Source organism: Talpa occidentalis, unplaced genomic scaffold, assembly GCF_014898055.3.
Source record: "Talpa occidentalis isolate TD23 unplaced genomic scaffold, MPIMG_talOcc4v2.1 talOcc4.3, whole genome shotgun sequence".
In the NCBI taxonomy this organism is placed as follows: domain Eukaryota; kingdom Metazoa; phylum Chordata; class Mammalia; order Eulipotyphla; family Talpidae; genus Talpa; species Talpa occidentalis.
Window position 1 is genome coordinate 145,832,713 of NW_023603184.1, and position 18,406 is coordinate 145,851,118.

The 18,406-nt window shown below is 48.9% G+C and overlaps 1 protein-coding gene and 1 long non-coding RNA gene across 16 annotated transcripts in view; both read right to left on the reverse strand.

Annotated features, from left to right (window-relative positions):
* Window positions 1–1,368: 1,368 nt before the first annotated feature.
* Window positions 1,369–11,637, reverse strand: LOC119254875 (uncharacterized). Its single transcript, XR_005127399.2, has 3 exons — window positions 11,590–11,637; window positions 10,224–10,371; window positions 1,369–1,420 (listed from the first exon to the last, which is right to left on the reverse strand). It is a non-coding gene; the product is annotated as an uncharacterized LOC119254875 (long non-coding RNA).
* Window positions 11,638–14,190: 2,553 nt separating this feature from the next.
* TRIP12 (thyroid hormone receptor interactor 12) overlaps window positions 14,191–18,406 on the reverse strand; it is a 136,549-nt gene continuing 132,333 nt past the window's right edge. For all 15 annotated transcript variants that reach the window (XM_054700133.1, XM_054700137.1, XM_037524181.2 and 12 more), the window contains one exon: window positions 14,191–17,980. In XM_054700133.1, coding sequence (XP_054556108.1) covers window positions 17,784–17,980 — 197 coding nt within the window. In that variant the 3' untranslated portion in view covers window positions 14,191–17,783. The remainder of the gene's footprint in view (window positions 17,981–18,406) is intronic.

Below are 18,406 nucleotides of genomic sequence, written 5' to 3' on the forward strand. Positions count from 1 at the left end.
CTCTATTTCGAATTCTAGACGCAGCTAGCTACTTCGAATTATGTTAGCAGTGAAGACACCCAAACTGCTATTTGAAATCCCGAAAGTCATGATTTTATTTTATTTGGTACATGAAGTGCGTTCCTAGCACACGATTCCAAAAATAGCACCCCCGTTTGGGCTCATGTCCTTGCACAGCCAGCCGGGTTCTCCCTGAGAGGACAGTGCGACCTTCCATACATTTGTGAGAATCTCTCCAAACACGAATAAAATAACATGAGACGTAATTGCTTTGGGAATCAAGTCGGGACCTCAGAAGACAGGGTGTGCACACACTTTCTTTTTGCTGACAACGCAGAGGAAAGCACAGCTTTGTTTGATGGCACCTAATGAGGTTACAAGGAAAGGTAAGGCGCGGTCACCAGCAGTCTGCCCCTCCGGGTCTGGAGCGCTGCAGCTTCCCCAGGCTGCTCGTCACCCAGCCTTGTGATTAACTGAAGCCTTCGCTCCACGTCACCAGCAAATGTCATCCCAGCTCACGTGGCCTTTTGTGCGTCAGGGGGTGTGTGTCATCTGAGCACCCCTCAAAGAGCAGGCTGTGGCTACTGAAGGACGGCCGGGGGGCTGTGCGCCTCTGCCACCATTTATCCCCAGATGAAGCCAATTGATTTAGATGCAGATGTCACAGACTGATTAAGAACTACTCGGCAGCAAATATTCCATTGGCCACTGAGATGAGCCTGAACAGACACAGCCAGATGACGTCTGCATCGCGTGACAGCTCACGGGGCCCGGCACGGGCTCCGTCATTTCCCTGAGTGCACAAATTAGCCCAAGTGAGCCCGCCCCCCTCGCCTGCACGGAGCCTCGGTGGACACTGGTCATTTCACCTCTTTCCCTCCACTGCAGCAGTAAGCCAGTTGCATTTTGTCTCACTGTCTTTGTTATCAACTAAGATGATTTTAAAAATCAAATATTTAGTGGGCTTCCCTGGAGGCGCAGGGGTTAAAGTCTCAGAACTATCAAGCTATCACCAGTCCGTGCGGCACAAGTTCAGTCCCCAGCCAGGGAGCTGACCCACATGGCACGCCAGACCTTTCCTGTCTTGCCCACTACTCCCCTCAGCAGTGTATTTCAGTAGATCCACGTGTTCTGCTCCCCACTCTGTCTCTGGTGAATCCTCTAACCCCCCGCACACATACACGTTTGGTCTATACCCTAGTTGCATGGCTGTATGAGAATGAAGTTGTGTTCCCTTGTGTCTTGTGCACTTCCTTGTGTGTTTATTCAATTATAACTTTTAAAGTTTAAAATAATAGAAGGAAACCTATAAAGATGACTAACAGAGCCTGTAGAAAAGCCCCAGTGACCCCCAAATTCTTACCTTCATGTTTAGCTGAGTCTTCCAATCCAAATTTTACCTTGTTTTCTTTTTTTTTCCCTGTATTATAAGACAACATGTTCAAATAGCCAGTAAATATATGGCCAAACATTAAATCAAAAACTATTTATCAGGCCTCCCTGGTGGTGCAAGGGGATAAGACGCAATTGCTATGAAGCAATCGGCAGCCACTGCAGCACAAGTTCAATCCCCGGCCAGGGAGCTACCCACATGGCATAGCAGACCTCTTCTGTCTCACCCACTGCTCCCCTCAGCAGTGTATTTCAGTCAGTCTGCCTGTTCTGTTCCCCACTCTGTCTCTGGTGAATCCTCCCACACCCTACACCTCTGGCCTGTACCCTAGTTCTTGTGTGCATAAATAAATAAATCATAAAAAAAAAAAACTGCTTATCGAAGACCTGTGATGGGTCAGGCATGGTACCAAAGATGAAGAAGACAGGTTTGTGAATACTCAGGGAAATCACAGCCTGGCAAGGCAGAACTGGCTTCTAATCTCATCCTCCACCAAACAGTGCGCATACCCTTTTCATGAAATTCACATCCAGAGGCAGTAGCACAGCTCCTCATGAAGCCCAGTTTGGATGAACTGCAGAGGAGGGCATCTTCCCTGTAAGCCAGGCTGGATGACATGTCATGTTTGCCCTGGAAACTCCTGCCAATTCACAGCAGACATCACTCGTCGATCAGGATGCTCTTCTCTCCCTGTCTCCCCCTCATAGCTCCCTTGAGCCTCCTGACAGAATAAGGACCAGCCCATGACGTGCTGTTAATGTATTGGTCTTGAATCCCAGCATTTGCTACTTTTTTTTTTTTAAAGATTTATTTATTTATTTATACAAGCACTGGGTACAGTCAGAAGTGCGGGAGGGTGAGAGAATTCACCAGAGCCAGAGCGGGGAGCAGAGCAGGCAGAAGGACAGAAGTACACTGCTGAGGGGAGCAGCGGGCCGCAGGAGAGGTCTGCGCGCCATGTGGGACCCTCCTCTGGTGGCCGGGGAGCAGCCGGGGATCGAACTGGCACTGCAGAGGCCGCGGGCAGCTTCGCAACCCAGCGCTCAACCGCTGCGCCACAGGGGAGGCCCCATTTGCTACTTTTTGAAGCCTTTGTCCCTTTTCATTTGAAAGCATCCTTGGGAAGAGCAGTAAATTGTTAGCAATCGTTTTTCTCTATGATTTGAGAGTAACTTTGGAAGCAAGAGCAGAGCAAAATGTAATCAGCACAGGTCTAGAGCTTGAAGGGGATGCAGACAAGGCACTGCAGGAAAATTTGCTTATGTCACCACTAGCCTTGGTGATAAGAGGTAAACTGACAAATTAATCCTGAAAATAACAGGCAACTGAGAGATTCTGAGACCACAATTGGGACTCTCAGCTTTCACTAGGCACAGATATCTGGAGGTATTCAAAACTCAACTTCTAGCCTCAGCAGAGCTCCTGATTAGTTCTGAAGTAAGAGAAATTAGCAACAGGCTTATTTGTGCCCCACGCGGCCATCCCTCTTGCATTATTAGTGTTGGTGACAAACACCCAACCGGATCTCTTCATATAACCTGAGCTCTTCTGCAGGAGAAGCTGCTTCCTTCCTCCAGAGTGTCACCTTCTCCATTCCCAGGAAGAAAACCACCTCCCGGGAGCTCCTGGCTCAGGGCGTTTGTCCAAACACTACAGAAAAACAGGGACGATGCCGTTGCTCAGCCTGCGACTCCGTAGTTCCTTGCTTCACTGTGTATGTATGTGAGAGGAGAAAATATTTTCCCAAGTAATAAGCTCAAAATAGTTTCAAATTCTTGCAACTGCACGATAAATGTGGTTTTCTGTATTGTGGAGGCTTCTAGAACAACAGCATTTATAACCAGAGTTTCCTTAGACGAGCTCACAACATTGTCTGCACTGACACAAGCACTGGAGCAGGAAGAGGGACCCACGCAGAGGGACAGTGGCTTGGCAGAGGGGCGCTGCCCTCTAGCTTCAGTGCAGGGTAGACTTGCCCGCCTCTGGTCTGTCTCAGGAGCTTTTAACCATGAAAATTCGTTTTTGTGTGCACGCACGTGCTCACGTGGACGCACGCGCACGCACACATACACACACACACACACACACACACACACAGAGCCCACTCGCATCCCACATGGAGGGATTTTCAGGGAATTGAAAACCAGGCGCTCTCTTCCTTGGCCCTCTGCCCTCTAATCCTCACTCCTCCCTCAGCCCCAACCTTCACCTTCATGCTGGTCAAGTTCTCATTCAGAGCACTTCCTCTGGCTAAGAAAGGAATCAATTTGATGAACTTTACCAATCTCTCACATGGATATGTGCATTTTCAATATGAATTCAGGTAGAATTATTTATGCACACATGCACACCACACACACACACACACACTGTTCACCGGAAGGACAGCTCCCTAAGGGTGGAATTGTAGATACAAGCAAAGAACTTCCTACAGACTGCACCTACATGATGACCTTGGCCTACAAGTTAAACTCTCCTGACATCCAACTATGTGGACCCCCCCCCCCCCACATAGGCGTATGTCTCTTACGCAATCACTCTGGAAACACTTCTGAAATGGCAGAGTAAGGACCTCCAAAAATCCATTTCTCCATAAAATCAGTGAGAACACCAACAAAAGAAATTGTTAAAAACAATTTTTTACAACTCTGGGGATTAACCAAAGATGTGCGATCATCTCAGGAACATTTATTCAAGAAACCTGCCGAGTTCCAGCAAGAACAATCGGCCTTGGGCTAGTTTAACTTGCCCTAGTCCTTTCCCCAGCTCCCCGGCTCCAGGCTTGTCTTGAAAACTACCAGCCCCACAACTACAATGACTGTGAAACTCATCAGCCTGGCAGCCCCAGGAGGGAGGAAAGGCGCCTCCCCAAAGCTTATGCGAGGAACACTGTCTCTGACCCGTCAGCCAGCAGCCTGGAAAGCCCGGTTCTCAAGTTTGTCTTTATCTGAACTTACTTCAGAGCTTGCTCTGCTCAAGCAGTCGGCCCCCAGGGCTCTGCAAACACTAGAGTAAACACTACGTTCTGATTAGTTGATATTGCAACTGCTGATGGCAGAAATACTACTGGGGCTGACCAAGAAACCTAAAAGAAAGCCTCAGGGATGAGATATTCATTGGGCACTTGGAAAAGTTTTGACACGTAGGAGGAACTCTAAAACCCTGAGTGCAGGGGTGAAGTCTTAGCACCGGGAAGCTATGAGCAGCCTCTGCATCATGAGTTCCATCCCGGCCAGCCGGGGAGCTGACCCACCTGGCACAGCAGACCTCTCCTGCCTCGCCTGCTGCTCCCCTCAGCAGTGTATTTCAGTCAGTCTGCCTGTTCTGCTCCCCACTCTGTCTCTGGGGAATCCTCTCACCCCCCACATCTCTGGCCTGTACCCCAGTTCTTGTATGCATAAATAAATAAATCTTAAAAAAAAAAAAAAACCCTAACTTTGGAAGAGTAGAAAAAGAAAAGCAGTTGGAAACCAAACAAGCAGTAGGAAGGCAATAGGAAGGCTTAGGATGGAAATAACATTGACTGCGTTACTGCTGAGAAAGTGAACCCATGAGAAGCAGCAACTGTCTTCACAGGCATCGTGTGATAGCTTATTTCTGAGCCAAGTGTTTGGGGTGTTATATTTCTACAGAGTATTATTATCACGAAGTCACTTAGGCAAGTAACGAGACAGGTAATATGAGGTAAAGAGCTACACCATGATTTCCTGTTCTCAGAGGTGGAGAGTGGAGGAAATATTTCCCCCTGACCGCCCAGGTTATTCTCAGGCTGATTGAGAAATCAAAACCTCGGACAGATTAGCAGAGGGAGAGATCCTTTCTTAGAGGGAAGCCACATCGATGAGGAGGATTCCATTTTCAGCCAAGGAGAACAGGGTTACAGCCTTGCTAAGGAACAGGTAGTGTGAATGAAGGAGGGAGGTGGGGAGCTCACACGATAAGGATCGAGTGACTTAGATGCCAAACCGGATCTTCGGTAATTAGATGTTTGCCCTGTGATGGAGCGAGCTTCCTCCAACAGAGAAGTCATTTCTAGATATAATCCTATATCTGGATAATATTTCAATTTTTGTTCTTCCAGGTTGTTAGGGAAGTGGTAGTCACTCCTCCTGAGTCTCCAGGACTTCACAATAATTCACATTTCAAAGAGACACGCCTTAAGGTCTGTTCTGAACTCCTTCAGAGGCAAGAGGCATGCGTGACCCTGCACGCCAGGGTCACATCTAGAAATTCACATCTCAGATTGCCCTGCCTACCCCCAGCCCCAGCAAGTCCAACATTAACTGACTCATTCACCTTGAATCCTCCCTCAATTTTCCCCTAGATTCTGTGTCCTTTTAGGAGTTTTTCTTTGAGGTCCCAGCAACTACAGAAATCATATGACACCATCAGAAGCGAGGGCTGCTTGGCTTTGTTGCAGTTCTGGACCCAAATTCAAGTGACATCCTGATTCAGCACATAGAAGCTGTTCAGACTCCACCTACTTGTATTTTTTTTAACGCTTCCATTGTTCTGCAGCCCCATAACTGTTGCCCAAAATCCCATCCTTGGGGAGACTGATTCAAGAGTCTTGTTGCCAGACTCCTGCCAAGGGACTCTGCATGAAACTGGTTCTCTTCTCAAAAATTGGTGGCCTGGCTTTTGGCTTCTGTGCCACCAGGAGTCTGGCCTACTTTGCAGGTTTCTGTGATAACCCAGTGCCATTATGCAAGTTAAGTGCTTTGCAGAGAGTGAAACGGGGGGTGACCCATGGCCCCCATGTCATTGCTGGCTGGAGTGGGGGGCAGTGCATTTAATGAGTCAAGAGCTCCTCCCTGGAATAAGGCCTGGGATTAAAATGAGGCAGCTGCAGAACCAGGTAGGTAGAAGTTACTCAGGTCCTCTGAGCCATTAGCTAGGGTCACTAGTGACCTTCAGCGAGGGCTGAAGCAATCACTTTTCTTAGATTTTATTGTTTGCAAAATGAAAGAGAAATGAGATTTAGCCAGGCAACCCAAGCTACAGCAGATATTTTTAGTTGTAAGTAGAAGTTGCCCCACAAATGGAGAAATACTGTCAACCGCATTGAGCAAAGTGCTTAGTCAGAATCTGCTTCCACTGTTCAATGTAAGAGGATGTAATTACATTTGTCATATTATTTCTCACACTCTTAAAGGTGGATTACACGTCACTTGCGAGCCATGGCCTTGGATGAAAACAGGTATTAAAATCAAAGCTCAAGGGGCAGAGAGATGATTTAGACAAATAAAACATGAAGAGAAACAATACTTGCCAAGCATCTGTAAGAAGCCAGGTGCTTCAGGAGTGTTGTCTGGGTTGAACCTGGCAATCTCACGCGATGGGGCCGTTGGCATCACATTTTCAGAGGAGGAAGTGAGGATAACAGAGGATAGCCAATTTGCCTCAAGTCCCGACTCTGGAAGACTTGGGACTGACCCTCCACTAAAATTCCTCCAGCTCTAAAGTCCGCCCTCTTCCCTACTCCTGGCGTCTCTGAGTTGCAAGCCCAGCACTTAATTGCTGGTGATATCAGTATTTCTGTTTATGGAGACTTGGATTTTGTTTTTCTTCATTTTGCCTTATTCCATAGGGCAATACTTTGCTTCATTTCATTATATAATCGCTCTCTCCTATATTGCCTACTGTTTTCCTATGCAGAAAATTTCATACATTTCTAAAATTTTTGACTCTTTTTCTTAAATCCCTTTGTTCTCTAGTATCAATAGGAGACCGTCATAAAGTTAAGCAGACGGATGCTGGGCCTTTTAATTTTGCTCCAATTCTTTGCCCTATTCAATTTTCTGAAAAGAATTTCATGGAGGAATGACAATGGGTACATCACATGATCACGTCGTGGTTGGTGCCTTTGCAGTAAAGCCAGAGAGAAAGTTTTATTTAGACTTTTCTTTTCTGACGAACACGAAAATGAGAGTTCCTATGTGGCCCTGCCAAAAGGAGCAAGAGAAGTGCCCATAAAGATTTGCAAAGAAGACTCTGTCTTCGGCAATGGCAGTGGAAGACAATGGGTAAGGTTTCCTTTCTGGTTTAATGGTAGTCTTGGAAAGGTGTGTGCCTGCTCGTCCATCAGCACACTCTTGTTTGGAAGACAACCTGCCAGACCGTCTGAAAAATCTTCCAATCTCAGGATGCAAGTAACAGAAACTCACTTTGGACTCATTCAGTAGAACAGGGGGCAGAAGTGGAGGGTCCCCCCGTGGACAGGCCGGGTGAGACGGCAGGTGGGGCAGGGCCAGGAGAATGTCTCATGAGGAAGGATTCGCTCTTTCCTTTCCTGCTTTCATGGATGTGGCTTTTGTATGGGTCAGTGATGCTCACGCGGTGGCCAGACGGCCCCAGCATCTCAGGCTTGTCTGCCACTCACTGCAGATGCGGCAAGAGGGAGGTTCTCTTTCCCAGCAGGGCGAATGAAAGTGTCGTTCCCTGACCCCGACTGGTCTCTCCGGTCACGTGCAGCTCCAGAACGGTTCAGGGAGCCAGGAAATGCTCTCTTCTGATTGGCTCGTCTGGATCAGACGCCTCCATCTGGAGCTGGAGCTGGTTTGATCTGAACTAAACTACTTTCAAACCTCGTGAACTGGAAACGAGGGTGGCTTTTTCTTGAAAAATAAAATATGGGAAGATTCAACAGATAAAGCCAAAAAAGGTCTATGCTGCATTTCCTTTTGCATCAGATGCGTCCAATGGTTCCTTTTGTCAGCAGTGCGCTAGGTTTGCAATAAGGTAAGTAATCTGTGAGCTTATAGTATTACGGTTTTGAAAAGGAGAATCAACTAAAGGACCCAAAATAGCCAACGGGTCATATAAATCAGGATATAGCCGTAAAGAACAACAGGGCGGAGATCGTGGTCTTAACCAGTAAGTTCTGTGCCTTGCGTGCATGTTCACGTAGACTTACAAAAGCCTTGGGACATGGGCATTGGTCATTTTCTCGTTTCACAGAAAAGGAAATTATTAGCAAGGTACTTCTTCTAGCAACCATCCTCCCGGGCGTGGGCCTGATTGTGGGAGAGCAGGTCGGGTGGCTGAGATTGCTCCAGACAGGATCACGTCTCCTACAGAATCCCTGTCTCTCCACTTTCATTTTGCTTGTGGGTGATTTGGAAACATCACCCTCAGGTTCAAGGTGTAAGTGGTTCACCCTGTCATCCCAGCCTAGGACAGGAGGATCAGAAACAAAGCAAAACAGAACACTAGAAACAGGAAGAAAGTTGACTGGAAGGAACCCACGGAAGGGTAAGTGACTATCAGGCTTTTCTGCTCCCCCGCCCCCCGCCGTTAGCATTCATGATGGCTCCCTGCGGTCCTGCATGCATGCCTGATGGCGGGCACCTGGAGTGGGGTGTGGGCACGCCTAGGTGGGGACACCTGGACTGAGACTGGGCCTGGAAGGGCAGCGTCACGGAAATGGAACCAGCAGGAGAGAAAGAGCAGCAGAATGAGAGAGAAGCAGGAGAGAGAGAACAAGGCCACAGGAGAACACCGGAGAGCCCAGGAGGAGTGAAGATTCGCGGGGGGCTGGGAAGCCTGCCAGCCTCCGGTTCCCCGGCACCCCTGCCTGCCTGCCAGACTCCTGGTCCCCCGACACCCCTGCCTGCCTGCCAGCCTCCCGTCCCCCGCCGGCACCCCTGCCTGCCTGCCAGCCTCCGGTCCCCCGGCACCCCTGCCTGCCTGACAGACTCCTGGTCCCCCGGCACCCCTGCCTGCCTGCCAGCCTCCGGTCCCCCGGCACCCCTGCCTGCCGTGTGCCTGGCGAAGTCTCAGTAAAACCCCGAAAAAGCCCCAGAGGGCTCCAGGACTCTCCTGTACCGTCTGCAGAAGTTCATGGAGATCCTGCTCCTTCCCTTCCTGCCGCTCCACCCACGGAGCAGGAAAGAGCAGGAAGTGACAGGACACGCGTTTTTTCGGCAAAGTTTGTCCACAAAAGAGCCCTCTGGTTACCTGGCTTCCCGAATGAAGCAGGTTGCCACTTCTGGGAAGTGTGGGAGAAGGCAACGCTGGGGCCCCATTCCTTGAAAGACAAAGATGAATCCTTCAGGCACCGTAAGAGACACCAGGACGCTCAACTTCCAGGAATGGAAGAAAACCTCGGGTTTGTGGAAAGGCCACCGGCTAGGAGTCAGAGAATCTAAGTTCTAGTGAAGACAGAACCCAGGGGACCTTGAGAAGGATATGACCTCTGCGAGCTCCGACCCCCTCAACCAGAAACAGAGGACTGATAAGCAACACCCGGAGTGTCTTTGCCGCATTAGGATTCCTGTAGGTTCTAACTCTATTGGCAAGACAGATATGCGATCTTGGGGGAGGTCCCAGCTCACTTTTCATATAGAAGGCTGCGTCAGAAGAACTTGAGTAAGGCAGTGGGTCTTAACTTCCCAGTCCTACCCAAGTCCACTCTCGTTTGACAAGTGGAATTTTCTTGAATTTGTCATTACAAACTAGTAAGAAACCCCCTATGCCTAAATATTAACGTGGATTTTTTTTTAAGATTTATTTATTCATGCATACAAGAACCGGGGTACAGGCCAGAGGTGTGGGGGAGAGAGGATTCACCAGAGACAGAGTGGGGAGCAGAACAGGCAGACTGACTGAAACACACTGCTGAGGGGAGCAGCAACGAGACAGGAGAGGTCTGCTGTGCCATGTGGGTTGCTCCCTGGCCGCTCGGGGATCGAACTCGTGCTGCAGTGGCTGGCAATTGCTTGATAGCGCTGTCCTCAATCCCTGTGCCACCAGGGAGGCCCCCTAAGATGGATTTAAAAGATCAAGGCATGGGATAAAAATAATATTTATTTTCTGAGCCATATCATACCTGATGTTAACAAGTGACGTAAAGCAGCTCAGACTATTTCCAGAAGAGCCTTGCACTTTTCCTTGGGCAAATGAAAATGAAGCAGGAGAGTGACTTGGCTCAACTTGAGTCAGAGAGGACTGTGGTATTCTTAGCCCAGGGAGCAGGTCTGAAAAAGATGGGCCCAGGAGAGTGGTCTACGTTAGAGGCTTGGCATCCTACGGCGGGGGGCGGGAATTTGGAGTTATTCTCACCTGCTTCTGTAGTTTTACAGATAGGAAAACACTCAGTGAAAAATGATATAATTCATCCAGTCAAATAAAAAAAAACGCAGCTTTCAAATTCAGTTAGTCATCTTTCTAAAATACTCCACGGCAGTTCAATGAAGGCTTCAGGTTGCGTTTTATAAATAGTGGGAGAGGGTGTCACACTGAAATTTCATGGTATTTTGCTAATATTTGTAAAACTCTGAATTGACAGTTTTGAGTCAAAGGAAAAAAAAAATTATCATCCAAAACACAACACAATTGAAGTTGGAACCAGACCCTATCACTAAGTTGGACTCTTAAAAATTTCCTTGACTTTCCCTCGCTCCTGTTTTTTTTCTGCACTGAATATATTTTGTAAGAAATACATCCCAGTTCTGCATGGAATCCTTAAATTTGTTTAAAAAGTTGGGTTTTTCAACCAGTAGTTTTGGGGTAACAAAGCTTTGTTTTGGCCACACTAATATTCCTAATAATTCCCAGCTCATCCTACCTTGTCATGAATTTAAATTCTTTTTTTTTAAACAATCTTTGATTTTGTTTGTTTTGTCTACTAGTCCAAGGGAGCTATTTACCAATAAAGAAAATGTGTCCACATTACATTTTGGCAGAGAATAAAGTGCCCCCTACGGCTAGAGACCTGTGGTTACCTGGTGGTGGTGGTGGTGTTAACAGGTAGTTTTCCTGACTGGGTGCAGTTCTGACTGCTCGTTACCGAGTTCCCCTTTGGATTTTACTATCTGCATATTGATATTTGTTTTGGTTCCATTTTGCTTGTCAGCTCCCAGATTGGATTCTCAGCTCCCAGAAGCCAGAGAGCACAGCTCACCACCACACAGACACCCTCACCATGTGGACCAGCAGCCCAGGCTCCTCTGCTGACCCTCAGTGACCATAAATCCAGCCAGGCCCAGGGCTTAGCCAGGCTCCAGAGCCGAGGCTGCACAAGGGTGGTGGGCTGGGGCGGACTACCCAGACTTTGGCGGTGGGTGTGGTGTGGTGACAGCTATGTGAAGAGGCGTGACCCTACCCCCTCTAATGACATAGTGTTGTAAAGCAACATCACTTGGATAAAAATGATGCAATTAAAAAAAAAAGGTAAAATAGAACTGCACACTCACCTAAGATGTTCCTAGTATGCTTAGCTGAGTGTGAGATCCTAATGAAAATCTCCTAGAAGGAAAATAAGGATTTTGAAATACAGTTTTTCTTAATTCAGACAATTTGTAATCAACGTGAAACTGATCAGGGATTAAAGAGAGCGCAACATCCCACCCTGCCCACCCCCGTGTGAGAAGGGCAGGGGAGACGGTTTATTGAAAAACTAAAAAGATCATCCACTTTCCAAGGTTTGGCTTCAGCACAGACTCGGGAGGACGTGGGTGCAGCGCCGCGCCCATGTCTGGAATGCTGTGTGCCCGAACCCAGGGGGCGACGGGTCACCACACGCTAGATTGCCCCTCGAAGGGAAAAGCTGGTTCTGCCTGCTGTCAGCCTCGCCTGCTTGGAGGCCGCCTTGTTTTGACTTCGCTCCGCAAGGGGAGAGCACGGTGGGGCGCTTAGCCCCTCAGTGAGACGCGTGTGCTCTGCTTCATGCGAAGTCTCCATCTTGTGCCTGCTCGTGGGTCTGCAGAGTTTGGCGCGGTTCTTCACAACACCTGCTGGCTGGGGGGCGGCTCGGCGTGCCTTCCTGAAGCTACAGCAAGTCGGATGCCGACCTCCACCAGGCGGGCCCCCCAAGACTGGAAGCTAGTGACGTTTGTTTTTAGTTGGAAAAAGGGGCACCTGTTAACGCAATTTCAGAAGGTCAAGTTCTCTTAACTAGACTCTAAACAAAAGGAGGACCCCTCTCCCCAACGGGGCGCGGGCTGGATGTCAGCGGGGAGGGGCTTGGCCGTCTCCGTGGGAGGTGTCAGTGTGGGGGCTCTTCTGGCCAGAGAAGCAGCTGTTACTTTGCTCCTCTTGGCCTGTCCTGGGCCTGCTCAGATGCCGTGCAAAGCTGTCATTTGTAATGAACTGAACTACTTTTATCGGCTGGATATAAAACCAGAGTGACAGGGGTGCAATGTCTTGTTATTTGGGGGTGTCGAGGCACGCTAGTGCTGTTTGGAGGTGGGGAGCAGAAGGCCTGACACAATGGGTGCTCTCCCAGGAGGGGCTGGGCCCACCCAAAGGCCCGCGCCTCAAGCGAGGACACGGACGCCATCGTGACAAGGGCAGTGGCCAGAGCAGCAGCCTTAGGAGGTGGCTGAGGGTGGAGAACAGGGGTGTGGGGTCTCCACACAAAGCCCTTTCTGGACTCCGAGCTCCGTGGCTGGTGTCAGGAGGCACCCTAGGCACAGAAGAGGACCGACCGGGTGAAGGGGTGTGAACCAAGACTCCAGTTCCCTCAGGGCAGCAGCAGACAGCAACTGGGGCCATGGGGCTCCCCGTCACTCCTCAAGGCAGCCTTTTTAGAGTCTGCTTCTTGGGGTGCTCTCCGTCAAAGTGTAAAGAAACTCCCCCCCCATCTTCATGTGTCCTGCCCTCATGACCCTCAGCCCTGTGCTTGCTCATAATGGAAATTTTTAATATGACCCCTGTGAATATTTCACTGGATCTTCTCCACATAAAGGATCCTTCCTGGAAGCTGAGTTCCCGGGGAGTGCCTGAGTCTGGAAGGCACCCCCGGAAATTTGAGGGGCACTTTATCAAATTCTTGGGAAACAAATAAGCCTGGGGGTGGGCGGTCCCAGGGTCTGGCCTCCTTGCAGAGACAGGAGCTTCATTTCCAGCAGCAGCTGCATCACCCCTTCCCAGGTATCCCCCTATAAATGGGAGGCGGGTGAACAGACCAGCGAAGACTGAGGTTACTGGCCTGGCAGCAGGTCCTTACACAAGCGTGGGGTTTGGAGAACTATGTGACATGGCTGCCCAGAGGGCCTACAGCAACCTGTGAGCTCGTCGGGGACACTGTCCAACAACTGCCACGATGATCGGAAACCTCTGAACCACTCCCATGACAGCAGCTGGTACACTGCCCCACGCCCACAGCACCAGGCACTGGCAACGACAGGCCCACACTGGTGACACTGTCCGCACGCGCCTGCCTGTGGCTGCACCCAGTAGCGACTCTCACCTGGACTTGCAGTCACTTTCCAGACCAAGAGATTCATCCGGGGAACTACGTGGATTGCCCTTAGGCAGTGACCCCCAGACGGCACCTACGGGAATGCGTGTTGCACATCTATACACACAACACGCACAACGTAGCCAGGTGTTCTCTTAAGAACAGCAAGAGACCCTGCCCCCAGCACCAAATCTATCATCACTTTAAAACCATCTCCTTGGATTCTCAGTTTTTTCCTGCTTCAGTGAAGAGACTGATGTGGACGTGTGCCACGGGCGGAGCAGCCAGACACAAAAGCTCAGGACGGTGACCTCACGGGGTGGTGAGGGGAGGCTGACTGGCCTCCACCATTGCTAAGTGTCTCCCAGTCCGTGAGTCACTCGCCAGCACGTGGCAGCAGCTCACCAGGCGAGTGTCTCTCTCACGCCACTCAGGGACTAAGGTCCTCCTGCTGAATCTGTTTGTCTCCTATGGCATTCTCTACTATCCGCCTGCCAAAAAACACAGAACACAGCTATGATTACTGTTACTTACGCAGAAGAGGAAGCAGCTTTCTACAAGCCGCCCAAACACGCCACCTCTCAGGAGCCCTCCAGCTGTGCATGATTTAATAAAATTGACCATGTAGGATAATGCTGTTTATTAAAAATATATTCAGGGAGAAGGAAGTCAGTGCATTTATGCAATTTTACATACACATCTGTAGTTCGAGGTTCCATTATTCCAACAGTTCATATAAATCACTGTTTCAGAGAAGAGAAAAAATGCTTTACACAGGAGATCAGCAATCGGTTATTAGGTTTGGTAATACGAGTAGGCTTGTTGTAAAAATAAAACCACCTCTTCCATTATTAAAGAATGTCTCCTTTATGCAGAACAAGTCTTGAGAGTTAAGAACTTTTTCTTGCATAAGAATTAACTTGAAGTTCTTGGAAAACAGCCAATTCTGTTTTCTATAAATATAAATGCTGTGTTTTGTCTGGAATATTTTTGAGGTAACGAAGCATTTTCAGTCATTTGTCACTACGTTATCCTTCCCCGCCGATGTCAATTCGTGCAACATCAAACCTAAGACTCATACAGAAGCATTTCTCAGTCAGAAACACAGAGAATGACATTTCCAGAGTTATTACAGTAGGGAAAATAAAGTGGGTCCATAAAACAAAGCCCAAGACAAACGAAAGGCTTGATCATGTGAATGAACAATAGTTTTCATAACCACCCCAAAATGATTTCATTTCTGAAGGCCCCACGAAGTCTTTTCTCACCGTCTCCTTTCTTACATTTTTTTCTCGGAGTATCAGTGACATTCCCATTTCTGAGAACATAGCCTCAACCCCTGATGAGCCAGGGGAAGACAACGCCCTCTCCATCACGCTTCCTCGGACAATCAAGAGTCGGGTCTAACCACTCGCACGCTGGGGTTCTGTGCCGCCACCTACGGTCTTCCGGCCCCGGGCGAGACAGTCGACAGGCATGGCTCAAAGTCCATCAGCTGCACACTCCTTGTCACGGGATGTGCCCAACTCACCCCAACAGCCAAATGCCAAAAGGGGGCACGTGACTGTTTTGGTGAAAGGCTCCGCACCGCAGAGCCGAAGCACAGGAGCCCCAGGAACCTGCTCGCCACTAGCTGTGAGGCGGCTTCCGCTGGCTTTGGCGGAGGCATCTAGAGCCCTCTCCACATGCTCCCATTCAGTTAACCTAATACTGTTCACTTTTGGGGGGGACTGGGAGGAGGGGGTTATATTGAACTATCTGTTTCTTCCTTCTTGGAGTGAAATAGTTATGTTCTTCATAGACAGCAGGCCACATCAGCAACTGTCATTAAATGACATGACCACACACCCGACATCAGCTGTGACTGACATGACTCCAGCTCAGCAAAAAGTAAAGGACGACAGAATCTCAGTCACTATCCAGCTGCCCGCGTGTGTAGAGCAGACTTAGACGTGACGCTTGTTGACTGGGTGACCAAGGAAATAAATTTAAGGCATAACTGGAGTAATAGCAAATGAAGTATATAATTTTTCCCTCCAATGCACGGTTAAGGCCTCTGACAAGAGATTGCTTTAAAGTGGGAAGAGTCTTCCTGGCCCTCGCTGACGAAGGGCCCCAAGACCCGAGGAAGAGTCAAAGACGGAAAGCGTTCAAGCCGGCAACGGATGCCTCCGAAACACTCAAGCTCAAGCGTGACTCAAAGCCACCGTCTGTCTCCCTCGATGCTGAAATGAATGAGGCAAAGCTGCCGGGGTCACACACGGATGGAGTCAAATACAGATCTTTTAATAGGAAACATCACTTTGCTTATACATTATGTCTGCATTTTAACAAGAGAACCCTTAAAAAAATGAGGAACAAATTGCTATGTCCAGGCAAAATTCTTTGTGCTTAGTTTGTAAAACGGTATCAGCACAGTTTCAAACAACTGGCTCGCTCATCGCTTTGCTCAAGCGGCTGGGCTCCTGCAGGAAGGCGGCTCCCTCCTCGGTTTTAAGGGGAAGCCGCTCGCTTGTCAGTCTCTGCAGGGGCCAGGGAGACTCACCCCAGGCTGCCCCGACAGCTCATCAACCTAATGGGGGTCACTGTCCAAGTTCACCGTGAGGAGGGGACGCGTCCACGTAAGGCCATTGGAGTGTAGAATGACAGAGATTAAAATAAAACAAGCCACCGAGTCTTTTTGTTGGTGAAATGGGCAACAAAGGGGCTTCTAGAGCAATTAAATAAAGACTTTGGAACAGCCAGGGAAACGAAATTGATTTCTCAAAGTTCAATAAAAAAAAAAAATGAGCTCATCTGTCATTTATGGAAATTCTCAAATTTACACAATAGGCTTCATGTTGCACCTCAGGAAGGAAGGACTCTCCTCCCAGTCTCTCCTCCACATTGCAGGCTCTTCAAGTTGCTGTTAGGAATTCTCTGACTAGTGTAGTCAGCCATGACGCACATCATGGAGACGTGGTGATTTCCTGGCACTGGAAATCACACGTACATGTAACACGATGGGAAGTTAGGCATACGGCACAGAACTATAAACAAAAAGGTGAAGCAAACTTTATTTATTTTCAGGTAAAAACATTAACCTGATGGATTATTGCAGATTTGAGAAATCAGCACACAGAACAACTGGACAGCGCGCTGCTTACAGGTGCGTGTTATCGGAGAGGGCAGAGCGGGAAGGCTCGTCCCGAGTCAGCACTGAGACGGGGAGAGGAGCGCGGGAGGAGGAGACTATGAACAGAAGCTGAGAACAAGAACAGAGGAGAAAAAAAAATTCTTACTCCAACAGGGAATGAAAACTAAATTTTGTTTAAAACTTTTACATCCATTCAAAAGGCTCTGGCCGGAGTGATAAACACCGGCCAGCCCAAGCGGTCGTCTCGGTTCCCTGCGCGGAGGAAGGAGCGAGGCCCCTGCCTCCCTTCCCGAGGCTGCGCTCGCGGCACCGCCATGTCAGCAGCCCTCGTGTGTCCCTGGGAAAAGGCCAGTCACACCCGACAACTATATTAAAACTAAGCTCTAAGAAAGGTCTATCGGTCTATCTAGTGACAAAGGCTGAATTATACTGACAATATATTTCCAGTCAACGAAATTTAAATTATATCTTAATTTGAAAGAGAACATGGAGCAACAAAAGTCCATGGCTGAGGAAAACGAGCCACCGTGGGTGCTGTACACAAGAAGCCGTGAGCTGCACAGACAATGCACGGGTCAGGGAGAGGAGGTCGGGCAGTGAGAACACACAGAACTAACTCACTGAACCGTATTTGTCAAATACAGGTGAGCTTTAATTTCTGTACTTATGTACAAGAGTTGTCTTTGGAGGAAACAGACTGCAGACTTAGCTAGATGGATACACACAGCCCAGAATTAAACTGCACAGCGACATTTATTGTTTCAGCCTGGAAAAAACATCCCTTTTTAAATTTCACACAGCAAAGCAAGTTAAAAACTTCACTCATCAAATAAATGATAATTTAAACAGAACTTGCTAAAGAAACCTCATCACAACAACAGTTTAGGGCCTGATCACTTTAAGTCCATGGGGCCATGAATGAATATCGACCAAGCGTCTCTTTAGAACCGGCAAGCCTTTTTCCTACAACAAGAAGGCGTAACATGTTTCCTCGACTCAGGTGATACATTTAGGAAAGAAACCATGATTTCTCTTTTGCTGTAACAGGCCAGCACCGCGCTCCGTGGTGATCAGGAGAGGTGGAAGGACTGCTGCCCCTCGCGCGCGGCGATCAGCAGTTTCTCGCGCATTATCTCAAGGCTTGAGTAGTCCGGCAGCTTGAGATAGTTCACGCAAGTCATGACAGAGGGCAGGAAGTCGTCGGGGTTTTCTGTTGACTCAAATGTCTTCCGGACAATTGTCAAAGGTGGATTCAAACTCCGGAAGCCTGATGCAGAGGGAGGAAGAGAGACCAAAGGCTGTCGTGAGCTCTCAGGCCGCGCCCGGCCAGCTCAGAGGAGCAGTGCTCTCCTCCGGGAGCGGAGCCGCAGGCGCAAGGACTCCGTGGCGACGCCCCACGCGCCGGAAGCTACCGCTCTGCTTGGCCCCACGCGTCAGGGATTCGTCCTGTGGCAACTGAACCCACAGCTCCTTGGGGCAGCCTTAGTGACTGAAGCCTGTATCTGCTTTATTTACCATCAAAAGTCACCACCAACGGGGAGGCCAACAGTTCTCAGTGCTTTTGCCTTGTGAAACGAGTCCCCCTTCGATCCCTATCAGAACTCCTTTCTGAAAACTGGACTTGGGGACGCTTTTCCATCTAAGAGTCTAGAAACACCCCAGAATATGAATTTTATCTAGAAAAGCAGGATTT